This window comes from Erpetoichthys calabaricus, chromosome 11 (genome assembly GCF_900747795.2).
Source record: "Erpetoichthys calabaricus chromosome 11, fErpCal1.3, whole genome shotgun sequence".
Taxonomy (NCBI): Eukaryota; Metazoa; Chordata; class Cladistia; order Polypteriformes; family Polypteridae; genus Erpetoichthys; species Erpetoichthys calabaricus.
This window is the reverse complement of record NC_041404.2, coordinates 3,652,876-3,665,815: the sequence shown is the minus strand read 5'-3', so window position 1 is coordinate 3,665,815 and position 12,940 is coordinate 3,652,876. Positions and strand designations below refer to the sequence as shown.

Here is a 12,940-nt window from a genome sequence, read left to right as displayed (position 1 = left end):
TAAGAGTGGGATTCTCAAAGCTGAAGCCCAATTTCAGAGAATCTGCAGCACGCAGTGAATTCACTCCTATCATTGAAATGTTTTCAGGGCTGGAGGCGCAATTCTTCAAAGAAATGTTCAGGTACTGTTTTTCATTAGGTAGGCAGTATGGTGTAGTGTTTGAGACTTTTAGACTTCAATCCCTGAGGATATGGGTTCAAATCCAGCTATTGAAACTGTGTGACCATGAGAAAGTCACTTCACCTGCCTCTGCTCCAACTGGAGAAACAAAAAGAAATGTAAATTATTGTATTTCAGGTGTTAAGTAACTGTATAAATAGTATTTTCATAGAGTTTGTAAACCTGTAATTCCTGCACACTATGCTAATTTTAAGAGAAAAAGCTGTTGTTTAAAGCAATTCATGTTTTTACAGTAAAATTGTAAGTTTACTTTTCATTATTTACATTATTAAAAAATAAAACAAGTGAATTAAAATGAGGGCATTACTTCAGAAAATACATGTTTTTGTACAACTTTTAATACAATCCCCTTGTTACTCTGACTTGTTTCTTCTTTTTCAGCTGATGTTTCAGATTGCAATGATTATAGTATAACTAATTATAAGTTCTATAAGGCAGACAAGGGCTACCCTCATTACTTTGTTAGTTATCAAGGTGGGGATTTCAAATCTGTTTACGTATGACTACATGAGAACCACTGCAGTAGGATTATATTTAACACACCTCCTATGCAGAAGCAAAAATGTGTAGTAACATTGACACAGAATCACTAGGTGGTTTTATTCATGTATGTGCAGCTTTCAACTAAATGTATCTTTTATTGGTGTTTTCAGGCAGAACTGTGCTACCAAAGACGGGCTGATCCCTAGCACTCCATTAAACAAGTCTGAAGATTATTTCACAGTGGGAGTACCTCACACATCCAGTCTGTCATTCTGTCTTCCTGCCTGTTCCTATAATGATGAATATGCTGATGATCTGACCATTTCCCCTTATGCAAGTTTTACATTTGCTGCGGATCCAGCCCACCCCATCATCAGTGGCTGGCTGGAGAAGTTGTCTCCTCATGGGTAAAATTTCTAGTGTCTTTTTTTAAAGACTTCTTTTAAAGATGAGTTTTGTTAGCATTATTTAATATTTCAAAGTTGTTTTGTGTAAAAGGAAATTAATATTAATTAATATATTCATTAATATATGAGGAATATCAGAAATAGCAATTTTCAAATATAATAGAAAATTGGGTCATCAGGATCACTTTGGGTGGTAAAAACAAGGGAGCCTCCCTAGGCAGAGTATCTGTACCCTCTATGTTTTCTAAAAAGGGTTTAACATAAAGTATACGGTAAGATGAATTACAATATAAATAGCAAATTAAAATTTGAGATTAATTACAGAAAAATGGTTTTGAATCATGCACCAGTTTTCTTTACTTGCTTATCTATTTCTTGACCTCGCAGTCTATCATCCTAGTGCCGCTGGACAAAATGTATAAAAAGTTAATTGCTTTGTGCACACCAACACAGATCCATTGTCAAATACCTATGAATTTAAAGAGTATACAAACTTAACATTTAAAGTAATTTCAGACTGGAATGGAAAGGGCACAAGGGGCCACAAGTGGTGAGCAGGCATTGTTACTTTAGAGGCATACAAATATCATTATGATCATTCAAGTTCACAGTGCCATTGTTCAGTGCTACTGATTTAGGTTTACAATATGTGATATGACACAGCACTTTACACTATTTCCTCTCTTAAAATATGCAGTGAGTGTAATGTGCAGTAATTACACTTTTTCACTGAAATGATAGTTTCTTAGATGTTTATCTAATTTAAATGATGCATTAGGTAGTCTTTTGTTATATCTAATTTCTTCAGCATACTTACATTAATATAATTGTTAATTGTCAGAAAATGGCTGAAGCACAATTTCTTTTACAAGCTATTTGTCACTGCCACTCATGTCTGTATCTGTTACAATGTAACATTAATTACATAGCTCTCTAAGGGCTTCCACACCTTCCCAGCATTCATTTGACCTGTCCTTTGAGCATGTCCTCAGAAATTAACGCGACGCATGTGTGAGTTGCAGTACCAGCAAAAAATGGAGGGTGTAGTGTGTTCAAGTTGGAACGTGATGTCAGAGTCTGTGTTTACTATGAACAAGTGACAGCAAACTGCTTTGCAGATCGTACAGGATCAATGTACATGCTTCAGTGTTTGATGAATGGTCCAATGCAGTGAAGCAAAATGCTGACATACAGTACAAATGCAATTGTGGTGCTGTTATATTCAAGCGTCACATATTCCCCAATGCAGCAAATTTGAGCCACAGAGAAAAAAAATTAGGGACACAGTGAAAAGGTCTACTTTGTGATTAAAGTGGAAATTTCTGCTTTAATCTCGAAATTCCCACTTTAATCTCATAGTTTATTTTGTCATTAAAGTAGACTGTTGTTAACACCATCTTAAAACTGACCCAGTTGTTAATCACTACGTGCTTCTGTGGCTTCCTCCTGAACTAACAGCAGCAGCAAGCAGCAATTGCCACACAGAACACATTAAATTTATGATATTCCAGCTCTCTGCACATTTAGAATCCTTAGAATTATACTTGATATCACTTTCATGATGAAATGAATTAAAGTATGTATGTTCCATTTCACAAACTGCTAACTTCATTTAAATAATGAATACTGTTAATAATTACACATGTAGTGATGGTGCAGAGGCAGAGCGGTAGCGAGTCACATCCCTAGTGTTCCCTGCCTGGAGTTTGCATGTGTTCCTGGTGGGTTTCCACAGTGTGTTCCTTCCAAAGACATGCAGGTTTGAGGATCTGGTGATGCTAAAATGACGCTATGTGTGTGTGCTTGTATTCACCTTGCAATGAGCTGATGCCATGCTAGGGATTGTTTATGCCTCGCGCCCGATGCATGCTGGAATGTGCACATCCCTGGATTGATGGATGTAATCATTAAACGTCCATCTTTTTCAGAGATATGGTGACAAGTTGTCCTCAGTATTTAATGGATGTTTCATGCAATTCACAACACAGAGAAGCTGAATGTTTTCTCACCGTGATGATATCTCGTACTGCCACCTGGTGGAATCTTCCAGATTTACATAAAGTACAGTATGTGCGCAAGTATAAACAGTACACCGCATCTGTAGGTGCACACGTCAACGTGAAGTATAAACCCGGCCTAATGATGGGTGAGACAGGAGGGCAGTAAAAATGGAGAGCTTAGATGGTGGCATTGCTTTAGCACAGTGTACTTAGTGCCATTGATTTACTTTTTTGGATTTATAGATGTATGATTTTTGTTCTAGTGCTTACATTCTTGCCTTTGATATACTGAGTGTGTTTTGCGCAATTTGGCACTGAGCCCCTGTTTTTTCAGGACATCTCATACTTGATTTATTGCTTCACTGTGTATGACCCTCTTCCTGTTCTCTTAATTGTTCTTCTGGATAACAAACTTGTTTATAAACAACCTCAATCTGTGTGGAGATAAATTTCAAGGCTTTAGAACATCATTTTAGAATGCACTTTAACTAAAAAGGGAAGAAACTATTGTGTGCATCAGTACTATTAAATCAAAAGCTATACCGGCTTTACCTTTAGAAATAAACTGTAAACCAAACTGCTAGTGTAAGATGAATCGTTAAAGATTCATCTTCCAAAGCTTTCAGTAGTGTTTTTACAGCAAAGCACTTTGAACAATCATATAATTTACTGTATGCATCTGAGAATTAAAACAATACATGTGTATTTCACGACTACAGGTCAGTACCATTCATTTTCTTGATTTTCACATATTATATATTGGGGGGCACAGTGGTGCAGTGTTAACACTGCTGCCTCGAAATAAGGAGGCTGCTGTATCACAGTAGGTGGATTAAATGTATCTATTATTCCTAGTAATGATACATTTAGGGAGAGAGATGAAGAGAGTACAGCATGCACACAACTGCATTATTCGCACACCATGGTAAGCGAGGTCCAAAGTGCACAAAGGACCACATCTTGCTTCCTCTCCTCCCATGGTGGAGACTGAGTGATCATACAGTAGCTTACACTTCACTCTTTTTCAAGCACCCATCATCCCCAGTGAATGTGAGTGAGTCAGAGTGCAACAGGGAATATGTCTTCTTCATTCCCGTGCCAATGCATACTACCATGAGTAAGTTAAAGCGAGAGTATGTGAGATTCTTCTCCCACTTGTGTAGAAGAGAGGGAACAAGAGTCACCCAAAAGGCATTTTCTTCTTTCTTGCACTGCACTGAAAGCTTAAGAGTACACAACATTGTCTTGCTGCAATGGCTCTGACAGATCAAGAGAACAAGAATTCCCTCCTTGCACAATGTAAGAAAACAGCCTATCGCTGTGTGCAGCACCAGTGTTAATTTTATGTTTATATACCAGTGTCAGTTCATGTAAAGATAAATTTGTGTATGCTGAATTTCCACGTTGAGGTTGTACTGAAAAGCATTTTATCACTTATTTTGTAATACCGGTAACTTATTTATACTTTCTTCATTGTATCCGTGTTTGTGACAATGAGAAACTTGTCTGAAGGATCATATTACTGCCTACATTGTGTTATCAGACAAAATGATAAAACTTCATTTGCTTTGAGATTTTTCATTATATTTCTACTTTTACAATTAAGCAGATTCTCAGCCATTGTCTTTCAATACTTAGGCATTTTTAATTGGTTCGTTGTCAGGAGGTACTGGACTAGGAATAATAAATTCTTTATAGTTTTTTAATATGAAAGCAAGTTTTTTTTCCCTTTTTTTTCATTTTTGCTGGGTGTTTGGAACCATATGAAACGTATGCAACATTTCTTTGCTTTACCCAAAATTGGGCCGACTTCTAAAATTTTTCACAAAATAAAGTGACATTATTGTGTAATTTTTCTTCTTGGATGTTTTAAAGGGAGTTTTAGGGTGCCAGTTATATTTTATGTTAGTTTTAAAAAGCAAAGGTCTTAGTGAATTAAAAGACAAGCTTTTGAGGTTGTAAGAAACAGTCTAATAAAATATGCATACAGTAATTAATATTTGCCTGGATGTTGATAGCAATCAATCACAATAATACATTAATGGTTTACTGTTTAATTTTTTTCTTTGGTTCAAACATTTGGCACACCCCTTACTTACCTTTTTGCCTTTCCTCATGTATTTATTTTCTCTCTTTTTTAGAAACTGTGTGTTTCAAAGGCGCTATTCCAAATTTGACGGGAAAAACTTAATGTACTTTAATAATGAAAAGGTAACCCCTTTTTAGTTTGTTTTAAACAACAGATATTACGTGTTTCCTCTTTGTCTAAAAAGGTCTAACACCATTCAGTTTTCAGGTACTTTTCAGAAAATGTAAAATCAAAATTCGTAATTTATTTCACGTTTTATGTTTCGTAAAGTATTAGGTTTAGTGTGGTGCTCTTTTTTCATCTGCCTTGGTACAATTAAAATTTTACTGCTTGACATCGATTTATTCTGTAGTTTTTTTTTCCCTGTAGTGTTTTTTCTAAAACAAGCAGGTTAAGGGACAGTATATAGAGTATTTGAGAAAAAAATGTTGTACATGTAATCTCAATACATCCCATTTAAATATTCTTTTCTTCCAATATTTAATCTATATGTATTCCTGACAGGAAGTTTATCCAAAAGGGGTAATCCCATTGGCTGCCATCCAAATGGTGCGACCTGCAAAAGAGAATAAATTTGAAATTGTCACAAGCCAAAGGATTTTTGTTTTCCGCACTGAGAATGAAAGTAAGTGTACTTCAGTGGCCATTCCAGAATTATGTTATACAGTATGTTGAACTAAACTATGAAAAGGGTGTTACATTGGAAATATAAATGAGTAGAATCATACTTTTCTAGCTACTCAGGTTTGTTTTTTAATGAACCTCTAATATTCAGCTACTCATACATATCTGTTTTTAATGCATTTTTGGTGTGTTAGCTGGGATTGGCCCCAGCAGACCCTGTAGATAGGATATAGCGGGTTGGATAATGGGTGGATGGATGGATGGATATTCAACTGAAATGTACAATAGACAAAAATAACATTTACTTTACATTTCTGGCAAAATTTATTGTCACCGGTAGATTCTAGTTCCCGTATCACTTGTACCATTTTCTGTACATACCATTTCACAGTTAGCTTCATATTTTTGTGATCAATTTCAGCAAAAGAATTTTAGTAAAAAGAATAATGCAGTGCTTTTTGAAATGTATCCACAAAGTGGGATTATTGGCCTCCAGTGCACCCTAACATTTAGGAAGATTTTTCAGGTGCATGATCAAATCAATGTAATTAGCAAAGAAAAAAAAATGCTCCATTCCAGTCCAAATAGATCAAATTTTCAAAACGAATACAAATCTAAAATGACTACATTTAATAAGTAAACTTCTTATGTTTCTCTTGCTAATGTAGCTCAGCGGAATCATTGGTGTAAAACACTACAAGACAGAGTGAAAGATAAGTTAGTATCAGCTAAACCCAGATTAGGGCTGGGCAGTCAATGTCAGAAGAGTGGCTACTTGGAACTTAAAGGGACCAAATCCAAAATCTACACAGCTATTATTAATGACAAGGTGTGGCTTTACAAGAATGAGCAGGTGAGCATTTTTACGCTGTTTATCCCTAGCAAAATGTACTGAAAGATTACAAATGTGGATGCCATCCATTGGCTCTCAGTAGTTTAAGACGACTGTACAAATTTGCAGTTTATAAAAGATAAATGTCTTCTATTTCCTCTCATCACTGTACCTTCATTTCAGATGGTTGCATTTATATTCATGTGATACACTTGTTTTTATAGTTTGTGAAAGCTTTTCCAAGTTAGTACCTTATCCTATTTTGGCATGATAATTAAGTTGCTGATAAAGGGGCCTCACTGATCCAGAATCCTGGGTTTGAATGCCATGCTGGGATGTTGTATGAAGTTTGCATGTTCCCCAAAGTGACTACATGGATTTTACTCCTAGCTCTCCAGTTTTCTTCACACTTCCCCAGTGACATGTGTGTTATGTCAATTTATCTTTGCACATAGGGCCCTTGTGAGTATGAGTGAGAGTATGTGGAAGAGTGGGCCTTCATGTTAATGTATATATTATTCAAAAAAATAATTTTACTTTTGAAGTATTTGCCTTGTATGTTAAACATATAAACACATTATGTTTTGATGAAGTTTGTGGGGTTTTTTTTTCTATTGCAGTGTTTTAAGAATGGAATTGGAATAACTCTGATTGATATTCGTGGTGCAACAATAAGAGAAAGCAAACACAAAACATTTGAGTTGATAACCCCTTTTAAAACTTTCAGGTAATGATGTATTTTATAATATAGATGTACCACATTAGGTTCATTTGATACACACTTTCTAAGCTGTTGTCTTGTTTGAGCATTTTGGGACCAAAAATGAATATTTTACATATATTTTACATTTGTACTCTGTATTCCTTTCAAGAAATTTAACAAAAATATTTTCTAAATAAATTATTTTACCATATAAATAAAGTAAACCTGGAAATTAATTAATTTTTGCAATTAATGCCTATTTTTTTTTGTTGGTTTGTTTTTGTTTTTTTTTTATTATATTACAAAACAATAATATAAAAAAGTTAAGTGTGAACCTAAAGAATTGCATAAACATCTAGTACCGCGTGTTTACTACCTTTAACAATTTTGAGAAATAAAATTTTATTTTAACGTTTCAAAATACTGGTGTTCATTACCTTGATTTAGACATACCGACATAGATGCAGGGGAGTGGGAAGAAGGTAAAAATAACACTCTTTTTTTTCATTTCACATTTCTGTAAAAAGATGGAGTCAATGTCATATCACATAAGTGCTACAAAATACATTTTTTTGAGTGGCACTAAAACCAAATTAAAAAGTCCCTAGTACCTCTGAATTTAACTCTCCAGTCTGTCAGGTAGTTTACAGTATAATGACAAAATTCTACAAAATAGAAGCATAATGATTGTCACCATCCATGATTCAAGTTTACAGTAACTTTGCTAATTTATGCAAAGTATGCAACATAACCATCTAAGTAATGTCAATTTTTAACCGAGATAAATACTACAGAGAACCTTTTTAGTGTGCCAGGAGCAAAGGTGTAGAGCAGTGTTTTCCAACCTTTTTACTGTGATGGCACACTTTTTGTAACCCAAAATAGGCACACCACAATTCTACCAACCACAAAAGCATTAAATCTGTACACTTGCTAAACTGTCCGAAGGAGTGGGACAATCAGAGACACCAGCAAAACAAAAGTAGCTTGGAGATTGGCTTTCGCAGACAAGGAAATTAGTGGGCACATTAAAAGCATTTCCCAGCTGCTTTGTCCATTGGCCCACTCATGCAGGCGGTCCCTCTCTGCCTCACTCCACTGTATCTGGGGTCAGAGACAACTCGTATGCCCATTATCCCTCAGCTCTGTGAGAGTCGGTGGTGAACACACATACCCACAGACCTATCTCCTGAATGCTGAACTGGTCTCTGTGCTGTGTCTGCAAAATGACGATTGCAAAGCTGCTTTTATGTCAACTTCTCCAGTTAGTCCTGTCCCCCTTGGACAGGTCTTGACCACCTGAGGAGCGTGTATCTCTTCGTTCAAGACCCAGGAGCACCACACTGTTATTGCACCACACTGCAATCCTAAACTTGATAAGTGTGTTAGAAAATGGATGAATGGATTACATCTATTTCTGGTCAAGGTTAGAGATGTTTCTTCACAGCTGTAGTGAACTGCTTTGCATATAGCCAAATACAATAGTTCTGCCTACTTGGTATAGTATATCTATGAATCAGGATGCCAGTCAAGTGTCTATTTGTTATTTGGGGTAAATTGTGGACTAGTGGATGGGTTATACAGTAAATGGGCTTCTGGCTCAGAAGCATTCAAGCTTGGGTTTGGCAGACAGAAGACACAAGGAATATGAGGAAGTTTGTTTCAAGGGACTACAGTATGCTGAAGGAAATACAGGCCAGTTGTTGGCACCTGCATGGTTAAACCTAAGCAGAGCAAGTTTGTACTTCATCTACTACACAAAATCATTAACAAGGCTTAACCTTTATCTATAGTATGTTTGATTTACTGTACATTTATATTTAATAATGTAATTTTTTACTCTTCTATTTAGCTTTACTGCCGAGTCTTGGCGAGAGAAAAAAGATTGGATGGAAGCTTTACAAGAGTCTATCGCAGAGACCCTTTCTGATTATGAAGTGGCTGAAAAGATATGGTCTAACCGATCTAACAAGAGTTGTGCTGACTGCAAGGCTATTAATCCTGACTGGGCTTCCATCAACCTCTGTGTAGTGATCTGCAAGAACTGTGCTGGTACGGATAATCGTGTTTATCTTTTTTCGCTTATGATAAGTCCAAATTTAAAAATAAATGTCAATCACATTTTCAGTATTGCTCCTGATCTGTGACATGGTTTTGATGAGGTGAAAGCTTTGTAATGCAATTTCAATCTTAGTTTCTAAAGCTTGTGTTTCTCATAATTGTTAGCTACTAAATACACATGTGAAAATTATCTTACTAATTGAATAATACTCTACTTAGTTCACATGAATTTATGTTTTGGACTTTCCAGGGTCTATCATGCTGTTTTTGAAAGTGTGGCACATTTATTTCTTATTGTTTATTTCTTATTGTTATCTTGTTATTCTGGAAACACCATTTTGTGTTTTTGAATATTCATCGACATTTTGGGACAATCTTTACTTTGTCATGAATATATTTTTTACAGTCGCTATACCCATAGCTGGTCATGTGACAAATTGTGTTTTCAAGTCCTGTGTATAAAAGATGACTGCTCACTGCTTCTGGTATCCAAATATTGGATGTTTCTTCTTAAAACAAATGTTGTAGTGATAGGTAGAAGAAGGAAGCATAAGATAGTGGTGAGACTTCTGAATTGAAAGACATTACAATATTCAATAGATGCTAGAATGTCAAATGGCATTTGTGTTGTAGGTAAGTAGAGGTTTTGGAGATAGATGTGACCGATTACATATGCTATAGATACAACTCCATTTAAACAACACATAAAACAGAATAAGAGGCCAGGTCGTTAACCATTTTGAATATGTGATTTATTTCAGTGTTCAGAAACACTTACTGAGCTGTTACTCACTTTAGTCCCGTTAGTTTCATTTACATGCAAAAATAAAAACCTGATTTATTTTTTAAGAACTAATTTGGTTGCATTTTAATTTTATGCCTAGGTCAGCACAGAGGCCTGGGTACAACTATTTCTAAGGTTCAGAGTCTAACACTGGACACAAGTGTATGGAGCAATGAAATAGTACAAGTAAGTAACTAAGTACACTTTTAGTAAATTCATTGTAAGTGACTTAAACAGCTTTTAAGTGTATTCACACTATATATTGCTTATGTAGCTAAACAAAACAGTTACTAATAGGCAATAGATCCATTCAGCTGTTTAGTTAAAATATGTCAAATGTGCAAAACTGTGCTCTATGCCTTCACATTTATGTTTCCTACAGCTATTTATTATGATTGGAAATGAGAGGTCCAACAGGTTCTGGGCAGCTCGTCTCACTCCATATGAAGAGTTGGATCCAGATTCCACTGCTGAACAGCGCAGGGAATTCATTGGCCTCAAATATCGAGATGGCAGGTATAGACTGCCCCATCCTAGGTTTGCTACACAGGATGACCTGTTAAAGGTACTAAAACACACTATGGGGAATTTTAATGCTTTAAAAGATATAATAATCATCCAATTCTGTACTGTAACGTATTAAACCTCATATGACCACATTTAGATTTTATTCATAATTTATTTGGAAAGAAAGAGAAAATTAAGGCTATATGCAGTATTCCACTTCATTATTTTTGTACTGTATGGATTTTTAATGATCAAATGAGGGTTTTGCATTATACATATTTTTCACTTTCATTTTTCTCTCAGTATAGTGTAGTTATCAAAAAATATTGTATTTTGAATGTGAATGTGTGCTTAAGCTGAATGCTACCAACATTTTATCAGTGTTGTTCATAGTTGTTAGTAAAAAAGTTCCTCTGCTTAAACTTCATAATGTGAATTTGTTTTTTTTTTTTTTCCATCAGGCCCTTTGTACAGCTGTAGCAGAGCAGAACCTTCTTCAAATTGTGCCTCAGATCTTTACTGAGGCAGCTGAAGCCCTTGATTCAAATTTATATGACCAGTGTCAGGCACCTAGTCTTGGACGAGTATCAGAGCCTCAAAGTTACAAGTCTATAGGTAAAAATCTTATCACAACCAAGTATGAATTAATCTAATATCAGTTCTGCTTTGTTTATATGGCCTTTCAAATTAGAAAAATATGCCTCAAAAAGGTGGAATCATACTAGAAAATTCAGTTTCATAGTCAGCATAATTGTTAAATCACACTTAAATTAATAGTTTTCTACTTAGATCTCAGGGAATCGTGAACATGTAGTAAAGCAAATTGCAACTTTTTTCAGAAATAGATGTAAGTTATTTGTGTATAAAAATGTAATTAAGCCTATTCTGTTCTGTGATGTTTTTCAGAGGCCTGAATACCGTTACAATATAATGAAATGATGCATGTCAGTTTAATGTACAATGTTCATTGGTGCATACAAAGCATAATAACTAAGTGATGCAATAACATTTGATTAATTGTATTTCATATTCAGAAATTAAATAATTTGCAAAATAAACTAAATATGACTGAAGTTTCATCAGATGTGGTTTATCTGGTTTTAATACCCAAATGCAGTACAGTAAATTGAAAGCAGATAAATTAGATCTAATCAGATCTAATATTGTCTTGTCATTTGTTTACATACCTTAAATTAATGTTGATATTAGAAAGTATTTGTGATATTAGTTATCTTTTTTCTTTATTTTATTTAGTCTCATTACAGTTATATTTTAAAAAATATTGCTATGGAATACATAATAGAAAATAAAGACATTCATGCTCAGGAATATAATGATTTTCATAAAGGAGTATTTGACTTATTATCTTAGAATTTCTTCAAACCAGCTTGTGCTCTCATTTCCTGAAAGACAGTCATATCCTCCTTTTAGAATCAAGCTCTACAGAAGGACTGGATACAGGAAGTGTGTACGATGAAATCACCCAGCCAGTGATATATTCAGGATACCTTTACAAGTCAGCATCAATTAGCAAAATATCAACAAAGAAAAATAAAGAAGGTTTAGTATTTTTATCTTTTTCAAGCTAACATTGTATTGCTAGACACTTACTAATATTTTCTCATTATGTAAATTTCTTCATTAATGATTTTGTGGTCATAACATACTCACAGTTCTGATAAAGAGAAAACACAGTAAATTGTAGCATCTGCTGCATAATACCCACTTCTATTGAGAAGACTTGTTAAATTTGTCTAAATAGATGTGTACTGCAAGGCCTTCAAAACTGTAGGATACCTTTTCCCAACTTTAGTTGTATATTTTATTTTTCAGAATACCAGAAGAAGTGGTGTACCTTGGATCGTTGTCTCCTCTTCTATGACTCTGAAAAGAGAAATGATCCAAGCCTAAAGATTGACATGAATGAAATTATTTGTTTAGGAGTCAGCAGACATGAGTCTCCTAATAGTCCCGGACCTTGTGACAGGTACCACTTTCAAACAATAGAAAAGATTAAATTAGGAAAGGATCCAAAGATCTGTGTGATTGTGTAGCATTGTGTTTAGTGTTGATGCATGCTAAACAAGGATTATTAGTAGATTAGCAGTTAATTAAACCAAGGTCCTGTGGTGGGCTGGCGCCCTGCCCGGGGTTTGTTTCCTGCCTTGCGCCCTGTATTGGCTGGGATTGGCTCCAGCAGACCCCTGTGATCCCGTAGTTAGGATATAGCGGGTTTGATAATAGATGGATGGATGGATGGATAAACCAAG

The 12,940-nt window shown here is 35.1% G+C and overlaps 1 protein-coding gene across 1 annotated transcript in view; it reads left to right on the top strand.

Moving 5' to 3' along the window:
- arap3 (ArfGAP with RhoGAP domain, ankyrin repeat and PH domain 3) overlaps positions 1 to 12,940 on the top strand; it is a 199,173-nt gene that overhangs the window by 150,870 nt on the left and 35,363 nt on the right. Inside the window, exons 7-17 of the mRNA XM_028812615.2 lie at positions 834 to 1,070; positions 5,212 to 5,281; positions 5,664 to 5,784; positions 6,452 to 6,636; positions 7,236 to 7,342; positions 9,171 to 9,370; positions 10,264 to 10,349; positions 10,546 to 10,728; positions 11,132 to 11,285; positions 12,102 to 12,230; positions 12,504 to 12,657. Of these exons, the coding sequence (XP_028668448.2) occupies positions 834 to 1,070; positions 5,212 to 5,281; positions 5,664 to 5,784; positions 6,452 to 6,636; positions 7,236 to 7,342; positions 9,171 to 9,370; positions 10,264 to 10,349; positions 10,546 to 10,728; positions 11,132 to 11,285; positions 12,102 to 12,230; positions 12,504 to 12,657 (1,626 nt within the window). The remainder of the gene's footprint in view (positions 1 to 833; positions 1,071 to 5,211; positions 5,282 to 5,663; positions 5,785 to 6,451; positions 6,637 to 7,235; positions 7,343 to 9,170; positions 9,371 to 10,263; positions 10,350 to 10,545; positions 10,729 to 11,131; positions 11,286 to 12,101; positions 12,231 to 12,503; positions 12,658 to 12,940) is intronic.